This window comes from Phascolarctos cinereus, unplaced genomic scaffold (genome assembly GCF_003287225.1).
Source record: "Phascolarctos cinereus isolate Bilbo 61053 unplaced genomic scaffold, phaCin_HiC Scaffold_9;HRSCAF=440, whole genome shotgun sequence".
NCBI classification, from domain to species: Eukaryota; Metazoa; Chordata; class Mammalia; order Diprotodontia; family Phascolarctidae; genus Phascolarctos; species Phascolarctos cinereus.
Genome location: NW_027556402.1, coordinates 208,930,500 through 208,942,505, shown reverse-complemented (window position 1 = coordinate 208,942,505; position 12,006 = coordinate 208,930,500). Strand labels below are relative to the sequence as shown.

The 12,006-nt window shown below is 46.4% G+C and overlaps 1 protein-coding gene across 8 annotated transcripts in view; it reads right to left on the bottom strand.

The window, feature by feature from the left end:
• The window catches only part of PLEKHA7 (pleckstrin homology domain containing A7), a 261,079-nt gene that overhangs the window by 77,140 nt on the left and 171,933 nt on the right, over positions 1 to 12,006 (bottom strand). For 7 of the 8 annotated variants that reach the window (XM_021005362.2, XM_021005363.2, XM_078148643.1 and 4 more), the window contains 3 exons: positions 4,543 to 4,657; positions 2,572 to 2,673; positions 1,791 to 1,863 (listed from right to left, as the gene is read on the bottom strand). In XM_021005362.2, coding sequence (XP_020861021.1) covers positions 1,791 to 1,863; positions 2,572 to 2,673; positions 4,543 to 4,657 — 290 coding nt within the window. Of the gene's footprint in view, positions 1 to 1,790; positions 1,864 to 2,571; positions 2,674 to 4,542; positions 4,658 to 6,041; positions 6,399 to 12,006 lie in introns of those variants that run through there. The other variant, XM_021005366.2, reaches the window with a different exon arrangement.

Here is a 12,006-nt window from a genome sequence, read left to right as displayed (position 1 = left end):
TTGTGCCCAACTCTTCATGATCCCTTTTGGGGTTTTCTTAGCAAAGATACTGGAGTGGTTTGCCATTTCCTTCTCCAGCTCATTTTACAGATGAGGAAACTGAGGCAAACAGGGTTAAGTGACTTGCCCAGGGTCACACAGCTAGTAAGTGACTCTAGGCCTGGCAGTCTATTCACTGAACCATCTAACTGCCCCAATGAAATCATAGGTCTAGTTAAAAAAAATCATTAAGTCTAGTTTAAAAAAACACACACACACACAACAAAAACTTGAAGGTCTTCAAAGTGTTTCATGCACATCCTTTCATTTGATGCTCCCAACAACTTTGTGAGGTAGCTGCAACAGCTATTATTTTCTCCATTTTACAGATGGGTAAACTGAGGCTCAAAGGTGTGAAAGAGACTTTCTTGTGATCACTCAGCTAGTACTTATCAGGGCCAAAATTTGAACTACGGTCTTTCTTGACTCCAACTGGCAGTATACCAATCTTGCCTCTGAACAGTAACATTTAATAGGTGACAATGCTGGACAGAACCCTGTATTAGGCATTAGGAGAAATGCAATGTAAACATATTAGATTAGGCAGGTCCTTACCCTTAGGAGTTCCCATTCTAATAGAGAGATGAGATCCCTCAGACAAGACTGTAGCACATAAGGTTATACGGAGAGGTACAAATTCAAGCATTATGTGAGGTCAGAGAGGGAAAGGCTAGTACCCACTGGGCGTCAGGATTGGGGCAGTGGTTGAGCTAAAGATGAATAGGATCAAAAAGGCCTGGGTTTGGAGATGGAAGGGATTCAAGGGGTCACCTGGAAATTCACAGAAGAAACAGAAGCAGATTTCTCCTAGATTATAAACTCCATGAAGGCAGATGCTGAGTTCTCTGCCTACCACAGTGCTCTACATACATGTGCTCAACATATATTTAGGGCACTGAATTACATGCCTCGCCTGTGCACACACATGTATGTATTCATCTCCTCTTAAATTTGACCAGAAAGTTTCCACAACAGATCTGTGCCCTCAGTGGGATAGAATTTGGAAGGACTGTGGGATGTGCAATAGTCTGTAAATGAATCAAACTGAATAGGATGTAAATAACTCAGGCACCTCATCCCTCTTCCCTCCCTTTGCTCTCTAAGCTCTAGCCAAGCTAGACTTTTCTCCGTCTCCCATTTTCATCCTGCCTTCTCCCCTATGCCTATGCCTTTGCTCTCCCCATCCCCTGTGCTTAGGATGCCCCCCCTTCCCCTCCTCATCTAGTTTGTTAAAGTCTTTCCCTCCTTTCAAAGACCAGCTCAGAAGCTACCTCCTCCATGAAGTCTTCCCTGGCTGCCCGGCCCACCTAGTGAGGGCCATCTCTCTTGCCTCATATCACACAGTATTTTTAATCTGCACTCTCTCTCCTATTTTATTAGCCCATCCTTGCTAGGCTGGATTATAAACTTCTTGAAGGCAGGACCTGGGTCATCCCTTTCTTCATATTCTCAGTGCCTTGTACAGTAGGTACTTCATATAATTTTTGGTGAACTGAATTGCTAAGACTACCAGGGACAGAGACGGAGAGCAAACTCTTCTGGGGGCTGCACTTTCAGTGACCTGCCATCAGCTAAATGTGGGAACAAGATAACAACCACAAACTAAGAGCCCCCAGAGTAATTTAACTTTATCAGGCTCAGAGACATCTAGGTGGGTCGGCAGCCCTGGGCGCCTTGATGAAGACGGAAACTGGCCAAAAGAAGGGACTTTGTTCCCACTTCTTTCCCTGCCAGTGAGAATGTCTGCTCACCTTTATAGTAGAACAAACAGTAATCAGCAAGCACAAACCATCTTCTCTTCCATAATCGCATCCCAGAGCTGTCCTACAAAGCAGAGCAAGCCAATTCAGAAGGACCCCTGTGCACGGCCCTCCCCACCCTATCACTGTGGCACAAGTAATCAAGTCTCATAATGTAGCCTTTGTAATAAATGTAATAATAATAATAATAATAATACATTTCCATGGGACTAAAGAGTTTACAAAGTATCTTTCTCCCAACAACCCTGGCAGGGAAAGAGTATGAGTAATATATTGTGCCCATTTTATAGATGAAGAAACTGAGGCTCAAATGGGTTGACTAAATTACCCAAGTAATGCTTCCTTTAATCCTCTAGATCAGCAGTGGGGAACCTGCGGCCTCGAGGCCACATGTGGCCTTCTAGATCCTCAAGTGCGGCCCTTTGACTGAATCCAAACTTCACAGAACAAATCCCCTTAATAAAAGGACATGTTCTGTAAAACTTGGACTCAGTCAAAAGGCCGCACTCAAGGACCTAGAAGGCCACATGTGGCCTCGAGCCCCCAGGTCCCCTCCCCCTACCCTGCTCTAGATATTGCTTCATGGCCCCTTTTGTGACTGATGGCATGTGTCTCTTGGGAGGAAGCTACAAGAGTCCTCAGTGCTTTTTGAATGACATGTCTGTTACATGATCATCTCATGACAGAAATGCTTTGTGCATTTTTTTTTTTACTTTTTCTGGGGGAAGATTCCCCATCCCTAGTGCCTCTTCTCATTGTCTGAAGCCCTCACCTGTTTGTGCAGCCAGCCTCTCACCACCACAGGGACATTGGGGTTCCTTCTGATAGCCTGGTCCCTTTTTCCAAAGCTGTGGATTTTATTGGTCTTGATAACCTAGGAGAGGGACAAAATAAAAACAAAAAACCTAAAGATTTTAGAGCATTAGAAATTAGGAAGGTTTTAGATTTGATTCAAGTAGGAGCATCCCGGTCCCAGGAGCTGTGGTCCTTCCCACCTTTTTTTTTTTTAAACAACAGCAGCATCAAGGACCACCATTTGACTCAGCAATATGGAAGCCAGGGCAGTATCTTCCGGTCCTAGAAATGTATGGCCGTCACACGCAATAATGATCTCCCCAAAACAGAAGTGAGACAGAGAGAGATCCTGAGACCCAGAAAGATGGCCCTGGACAGACAGGAGCCATTAGGGAATCTCACAGGATTTACAGCTGGCCAATGTGGAACTTAGAGCTCATCTAGACTAACCCTGTCATTGCAGAGAATAAGAAACTGAAGTCTACAGAGGCTAAGTAACTTGCCTAGGTCACATAGGTCGTAATTAGCCACGCCAGGATTTGAGCACCGGTCATTAGATTCCAGAGGGGGAGCTAGGTGGCGCAGTGGATAGAGCACTGGTCTTGGAATCAGGAAGACGCATCTTCATGAGTTCCAATCTGGCCTCAGCCACTTACTAGCTGTGTGACCCTGGGCAAGTCACTTCACCCTGTTTGCCTCAGTTTTCTCATCTGTAAAATGAGCTGGAGAAGGAAATGGCAAACCACTCCAATGTCTTTGCCAAGAAAACCCCAAATGGGGTCATGAAGATTCAGACACAACTTAAACAACTCAACAATAGGAACAACAATGAAAACAGCTTTAGACTCCAGACTGAGTATTGCCAGCCTCCACCAGCAAACAGTGATCCCAATGCGTCCTTTGGTAGCCCGGGGCAGAGAGAGTGTGCTTAACCCAGCACCACTTACACAAGGAACAGCGACTGGACCAAGAGCCTAGACATCGGTCTCTGCAACAAATCCTGTGTGTCTTTGGGCAAATCATTTCCTTTCTCTGGGCCTATGAGCTCCTCCATAAAATGTGAGGACTTGGCTTCCGTAGGTCTCTTCCAGCTCTGAACTCCTATGATTCTATGGGATTTAATTTCTGGGTGTCTCCAGGTCCTCACTCAGGACCTTTATGCACGGGACGGCCTCGATAAACACAGGTGCCACAGACAAAAAGAAGGTGCTACCTGCAGTGTTAGTGTGCTGCACTAACCCAAGCTCTTGAGTACAGAGAAGTAGGTCCAGGTACCTTCAACCTCACTAGAGTGAACCAGAAACCCAAAATATGGAGTCCAGACTGAGTCTGGCGGGTCACTTGAGCTGGGGAGTTTTAAGCTACAGTGAGAGAAAGCTGATTGAGAGTCTGTACTGAGTCTGGTACCAATAGGATGAGCCCCCAGCAAGTGGGAAGGACCACCAGGTTGCCTAAGGAGGTTCAAACTGGCCCAGATGGGAAACAGAGAAGGCTCAAGCTTCAGAGCCAGATAGCAATGGGGCTGAGCCCATGAATGGCCACTGTATTTCCCGCCTGGGGAGAATGAGCCTCAGCAATAAATAAATGCTAAGTGGCGCAGTGGACAGAGCTCTGGCCTTGGAGTCAGGAGGATCTGAGTTCAAATCCAGCCTCAGACACTTGACACTTACTAGCTGTGTGACCCTGGGCAAGTCACTGAATTCCGATTGCCCCCACACACACACACCCTAAATAAATAAATGAACAAATAAATGCAATCAAGACAGCAAAAATTACATAAGTAAATGAAATGGGATGATGGGTGGGAGAGTTCTCTGAATAGCGAGATGTACTGTGCAAATAGGAGGGATCTTTCCAAAGTCCTCGCCCGGACTCAGGCTTTCACCTGGACAGGCCATGGTCAAGGTTACAGAGAAAGGAAGGGACAGTTAAGCCACCTGGGACTCACCCTTGGTCCTGATTTCATATCCAAAGTGGAGGTAGTTCCGACTGTGGACGTCTCACTGACCATGCTGGAGGGTCTCTGGTTCATAAACTCTTGCTTTGACATATGCGGATTCGGCCTAAAGACAGAAGGGAGAAGGAACACAGTTAAACATGAGAAGACCAGAGGCTGAAGGCTTCTGCCTGAGAAAGGGTCAGGGTCCACAGCAGATGTGGTACAGGCTCCATTATAGCAGCACTGGACTGGGAGTCAGAAGAATCCTAATTTTGTCATTTCCCACTTTCATGACTTTGGGTAAACCCTTTAAACTCCCTGGGCCTTAGTTTCCTCATATGTAAAAGGAGGGAGTTAGACTAGATGACCACTAAGGTGGTCAAGCTCTAGAACTATGATCCTGTGGTCCCTGTGGACTGACTGTGCACAGCTTTCATCCCTCAGTTTCTAATTTTTTTGGGGGGGGGTGAGGCAATCGGGGTTAAGTGACTTGCCCAAGGTAACACAGCTAGTGAGTATCATGTGTTCCCTCAGTTTCTAAAGCCCAACACTCTATCTGTCCATCAGCCAGACACAACAGGCTGCATTGGGCTGATAGACAGTGAATACATGCAGGCTCTTCAGACCCTGGCTCTGGAGCTGTCAAGGATGTCAGGGACCATGTACTCCAACTCTTTCATTTTATAGATGAGGAAACTGAGGATCAGAGACCCCCAGTGGTTTGTCCAGGGTCTCACAAATTCTAAAGATAAAGAGGCAGGATGGCACTCTGCATTGGATAATAAGGAGGGGGAGGGGCAGAATCATTCAATCCTGACAGCCGCTTTCTCCATCCCAATTAACACTCAGGGCACCCAAGCCCCTCTCCTCCTGCCCTTCACATGCAGTCTTTGCTCACAGGCGCACATCCATACATCTAGCTATCCGCACTCTGGTCAGTGCTTGGCACTCAGTAATCCATCCCTTACACATGCACACACACCTCCATCTGCCCAGGATACCAGAAAAAACTGTTTATAATTAGTAACTAGAGATGATTCCTTGCTCCCTGCCCCCCCAAATACACACAGACACAGAAATGCTTACATAAACGCCCACGGGGCCCATATCCCAAAATAGACCACATAACAAAGAATTCTATTCTGAGAACACTTCGTTCTCCCCAAAATAGAGCCTGTAAAGACGCTTAACCCTTTGTACGGCACCTGGGAAAAGAGGTGGGAATGCTGACCAAACATACCTCTGGACCAGGAGGAAAAAGAAAATGATTCTACTACTTCCTATCACACTGCTTCACTCAAGAAGCCCACCCAGACCCCTATGCCCCCTTCCTGAAATCGTCACAAGACACTGGCATTGAGGTTCTCCGTTACCTGCCTCTGAAAAGCTCCCACCCCCAGTCTCTACTGTGGCAGCTGTAAATACAGTCAGCAAAATGCCTCCAATGAAACTTTGGTACTCGTTCATGAAAAACAAAGAAGTTAGCCCGTGTCTCCCGCCCGACTCACCAATCCTCCTGTCTCCTGGAGAGGAATCCTCCCTCTAAGCGGCAGAGCTCAAGCTCCGATAGATACTGGATTCTTGTCTACCACTTGCCCAGCAGCCAGGCAAGGGATGCTCAGTGCCAAACTGAAGCTCTCCGCTTCGGGGCAGGTGGAAACCTGATCTTGGAGTCAAAGGGGGAGGCCGCCACACCCCTCCATGGCCTTGCAGGTTCACAGAAAACAGAGGCCCCTCAGCCCAGTCATAACCTGGGAAAACTGTCCAACAGGAGCCCAAGGGAAGAGTTCCAGGCTCAGTCGGGGGATCTGCTGATTCTCAAAACAACCCCTGGAATTAGGACAAGAGCTCTTGAGCCCCTAAGGACGGAGCTGGGACATCCCCCAGCTCTTCACAGAAGCAGTCTGTTCACCCTGCTCTCTGAACAGTGGCACAGGTAGGTAGGAGACTTCTGAAGTGGCCAGGCGGCCAGTTACTGCTAGCACTGGGTGGTAGGAGGCTTGCTCTCCACTAGGAGGGGGGAAAAAACCCAACCCCCCCCAAAAAAAAACGTCACTGCCTTCTTATCAGCTCAGGCACAAGCCTCCCAGATTCCCCACCCATTTTTTCCTTCTAGCCAGGCTTTTGGTTACTTCTTTCCACTGAGAAAACGTCACTGAGCCCAAAACACTCAGTTTGGGGACGGGTGGTGTTCAGCGGGGAAGCCAGCACAAATTCAGGAGGTGGGAAGGCATGTGGGAGGGCGCTGAGGCTGTCCCCTCGCCTCCAGTGAGGGCTGCTTCAAAAATACTTTACGTGGGCTTCCTCAATGGTCACGTCTATTAAGAGCCCCAAAGTTGCGCGAGAGGACGAATATTTATTCTGCAACCTCTCAATTACTCCATCTGAAAAAACCTATTTCCTTTCCCTACACTAGATTCTGGGAATGTTAGCTGGTCAGTGTGATCTGGGAAAAACTGAAAATCTTTCATCAACTGAAGGCTATGAAGTTTCATAACTGGAGGTTATATACCTGAAGAGGGAGGGGCATAGATATCACTGAGTCTTATTAAGCCAATCCATGCTAGGGAAAGAGAGGCCACCACTGCCCCATGTCCTCCAATAACTAAGCGTTTTAGCAAGAAGCAATGGAACATAGGGGAAGCTTGTAGTGGTATCAGACTGGGTTCAAATCCCACTTTGATCATTTATTAGCTGTGTAACCTTAGACAAATCACAGCCTCAATTTCTCCATCTGTCAAATGAAGTGCTGGAATGGACCCGTCCAGCTCCAGACCTGGGATACCATGAAACAATGCCTCTGTCATTCACAAGCTGGGTAACATGGCAGGTAAGCCACTTAATCTCTCTTTTCCTTATCTGTAAAACAAAGTGGTCGGAATAGGTGAGCTCTAAGATACCTTCCAGCTCTCAGTCTATGCCCCAATGACATCATCTCTGCCACTGTGCCGTCCAAAAACACCTCTCTGGATTTGTAGCCAGAGACCCTGAGGGTTCATTTGAAGGGAAATGATTTTCTCCTCTAGACCTGACCCTACTTCCTCCTACCTAACCCTTTCTCTTCTTACATTTTCTGGAAACTTCCACACCCTAGGCTTATTTTCTTTGTTTGGATTGAAGGCCAATCCCTAACACTCATGCATCCATGCATCCATCCCTATGACATCAGAGGTGAGAACCAGACACACTTGAGTGAGAACTTGCCCTCTCCTACCCTGATGTGGAAGAGATGAGAGCCCCTGGCATTTCACAGACTGAACAGAGAGAGAAGGGGATGGGGAGTGGGGAAGCCATTCCAGAGGACCATCACTCACCCCCTGATCCTCTTCCTGCCACGGCCTGACAATCACCGCCCCCAAGGCCCAGCAACAACATTGAGATCCAGCTGCACCTTAACTCCCAATGCCATGTCTTCCAGGGTCCCATCCCAAAGAGTCTCAATTTAAGCCCAAGGCTTAAAACTTGCGATAACCAATGACTCTCATGCAAAAGCCTGACTCTCATGTGAAAATTCTCTCTAAGATCATTTAAAAGTGCTGAAAGGAAATAGACTGCCAGGGAAACTGAGCAAGCTCTTTGGGACACATGGGCCTAAGGGTCTGAGAGGGGGTATATTCCAAGGCAATCCACTTTATGTGAATGAGGGTTGCCCAAGGGCTCCACCTGCCTCTTGGACCAGGGAACTCCCAAGGGCAGGGGGTTCCCACAGCTTCTCATTATTTTAAACCTCCCACTAGTAAACAGCACAGGGCAAGGATTTAAGGGGCTTTAGAGATCATTTAGTCCAGTTCCTAAATTGTGCAGATGATAAAACTGAGGCTCAGAAAAGTTAAGCAACTCACCCCAAGTGCCTGGGGTAGAATTTAAAACTAGGCCTTCCTAATGCCAAGGCCCAGCATTTCATCCTCTACATCATGCAACCTCACATTGAAATGAGAGTATGGCCTCCCAAAATGACTTCTTTGAAAGGGTCGGCACCCCACTGGATATCTATTCTAACAGGCTTAGTGGCCCAGTAAATAAGAGTGCCGAGCCTAGAGTCATGAAGACCCAGATGCAAATCCAGCTTCGGACACTTACTAGCTGTGTGATCCAAGGCAAGTCACTTAATCTCTGTTTGCCTCAGTTTCCTCACCTGCAAAATGGGGGTAATAATAGTACATAGTCAATGAACATTTACTATGTGCCAGACACTGTGCTGAGTGCTAAAATTACAAAGAAAGGCAAAAGATAGTCCCTGTTCTCCCAGGGCTGTGGTGAGGATGAAATGAGATATCTGTAAAGTGCTTTGCACACCTCAAAGTGCTATATAAAAACCAGATGCCATTGTTATTAACAATCAATCAATTCACTTTGCCATCACATCTTGAAGGCTCACTCTTTATCCCACACTTCCTGGACTTGGGGGAATCCAAACCAATTCCCCCTTGGCTCTTTAGGGGTGGGAGCCGTTCCCCATCCTTGGTTTTTACAGAGAAATTTCTCAGTCCCAAAAGAGAGGGAATCTCTTGAGCTGAGATTAACATCTGTGGAAAACCACACAGTTTATAAGCAACCCTAGATGGCTCACAGCCCATGAGTCACTGAGATTCCCCAGGAGCGAGGAAAAGACAAGACGGTCAGAAGGGCCACCAGGAGTGCATCTTGGTGTCATTAAATTAAATCTATTGACTTCACAGCCCATTTGCTGGATTTCCATGCTATGAGATTCCTGAACCACAGTGGGATGGTGCAAACAAAGACCTCTCTCTCCTTGTCTTGGGTTATAGGAATGTTGATTATTTGGCTGGTGGGTCGTGGGTCAGGGATAAAGAGTGAGCCAGAATGTTAACTCAACGGTCTTCCTGCTAAAAAAAAGGTCCGGGGAGAAGGATATTAGGATGTATTTGTCTACAGAAGCTAGCAAGAAAAGGGATTGCAAGCCTCTAAGTTCAGGTTCTGACCTTGGCTTGGCCAGTGATCTCTCATTTGACCAGATCCAGGTGACTTTGCCCTTCATTTTCCCATCTAAAAAATGAGTGTCCTCCTCCTAATTCTTACCTCTTAGTAGGTAACTAACAGGAAGGGCAGAGGGCAAGACTCTAGGAAGAAGAAAGAGTAGGATCATAGACCTAGAGCTGGAAGGGGCCAGGGTGGGCTAAAGCCAGTTCAAACCGGAGGGAGGGAGGGAGAGAAACAGAGAGAGAGAGAGAAAGAGACAGAGAGAGAGAGAGAGAGAGACAGAGAGAGACAGAGAGAGAGAGACAGAGAGAGACAGAGACAGAGACAGAGAGAGACAGAGAGAGACACAGAGAGAGAGAGAAAGAGAGAGACAGAGAGAGACGGAGAGAGAGAGAGAGAGAGAGAGACAGAGAGAGAGAGAGACAGAGAGAGAGACAGAGAGAGACAGAGAGAGAGAGACAGAGAGAGACAGAGACAGAGACAGAGAGAGACAGAGAGAGACACAGAGAGAGAGAGAAAGAGAGAGACAGAGAGAGACGGAGAGAGAGAGAGAGAAAGAGAGCCAACTGTGAAATAGTCAGGGTGAACATTTACACCTCAGAAATCAGCAAAAACTATGTATCAAGGCTTGATTTACTGTTGTGTTAATTGTCTGGATTTATGAAAGTGATGGAAAAATATTAATAAGGCAGGGTTTGTTTTGTTTTGTTTTGTTTTGTTTTTTGGAGAGGCAGTTGAGGTTAAGTGACTTGCCCAGGGTCATGCAGCTAGTAAGTGTCAAGTGTCTGAGGCTGGATTTGAAGTCAGGTCCTCCTGACTCCAGGTCCAGTGCTCTATCCACTGTGCCACTTAGCTGCCCCCAGATTACTTTCTAAAGTGTGTCATGCATGCATTTTTTCCCCCAGAGAGTAAATTGTTAAAGCATTTCCCAGCACATCGCTTGCCTAAGAGATCCTCCAGTCCATCCTCTCTTGTACAGATGAGGAAACTGAGATTCAGAGAAATGACATGACCTGTCCAAGGTCACCCACATCAAAGGGACAACATAATTTAATCAATAATTTTAAAAATTAATGTTAATAAAAAATAAAAGGAGTGGACTTCTTAATCACAGGGTCTTTGGTTAACTGTTTTTTACCCAGGGATGATGATCAAATATGATATAAAATATACAATGTGCTTTGTAACCATCATGTTCTAAATATTCAGTATTTTTTTAATTATGAACCACGACACTGCCCCCAACTATATAAAAATGTCTCAAGCAGCAAGTCCTATGAAAAAGCCCAATTCCATCTCCACACCTTGGCTCACATGGTGCTCCCAGAGCTGGAAGATACATCTCCTCTACCTGGTCAAGTCCCTTTTTCTTCAAAGTGCATCCCAGTCTGACTTCCTCCATGAAGCCTTCTCTGAGATCTTCTCCTTCCCTCCTCCTCCAACTTCTTCAAACACTTCATCTCTCCTTTGCACTGAACATGTCATAGTGATCTGTGCCCATGTCCGTCTGTCTGTCCAGCTCAGGATCACTGATTTAGAAAGGGCCTTTACAGGCTAAGTCCCACCCCTTCATTTTGCAGAAGAAGAAGCAGAAGTTTCTTTCCTTTCTTTCTTGTTCAAACATTTATCAAGCATTTGGATTTGGAGCTGAGGACCCAGGTTTGAATTACTTCTACCGCTTAACTATCTATGGGACCTACGCTAAATTATTTAATTTTTCTGGGCCTCAATTTGCTCATCTGTAAAAATGAGAGGGTTGGGCCAGAAAACTTCTAAGGTCATTTCCAGACTCCACAATGTGGGAGGCATTGTGTTCAGCACAGGAAAAGACAGGAAGACAAAGATGGTGCTGAGAAACAAAACAGCCTGTGTCCAAAAGGGCTGCCAGTCTCCTGGGGGAGATGGATGGAGACAGGACATGTATTAGAGTCTACATCTCTTTCCACCAATCAGCACACAAATTCCTGGAGAGAAAGGTTTGTGTCAAATCTATGTTAGGATCTTGCGTGCCTAGCACCATGCCAGGAACTAAATGGAATCTCTGTCTAGCACAGGGTTTCTTAACCTGGGGTCCCATAAACTTGTTCTTCCTCCTTTTAGAAGACTGGGTCTCCCTCTGTCACGTAGGCTGGAAGTGTATAGTAGCCACGCACAGGCCCAATCCCACTACTGATCAGCATGGGAACACAATTCCTTAGGCAGCTCCCAGGGCCTCACCATATTGATGCTGAACTTGGAGCAGCATCACAATCATCACAGGCCACTGTAATCAGAACTCCTAAATGCAAGCAATCCACCAGCCTTTGCCTCTCCAGCAGTTGGAAGGACAGGTAGGTGTGCACCACCACACAAGGTCAACTGGAATTTTTTTCCCTTTCATATTTTGGTAAATCTTTCAATAGCACTAATTTCTTTTGTAATACTATGTATTTTATTTTAGGCATTTAAAAAACATGACAAGGTTTACTGGAATAGGCTTTACCAGACTGCCAAAAGGGGGATGGGACCCCAAAAAGGTTAAGACGCCTTGGT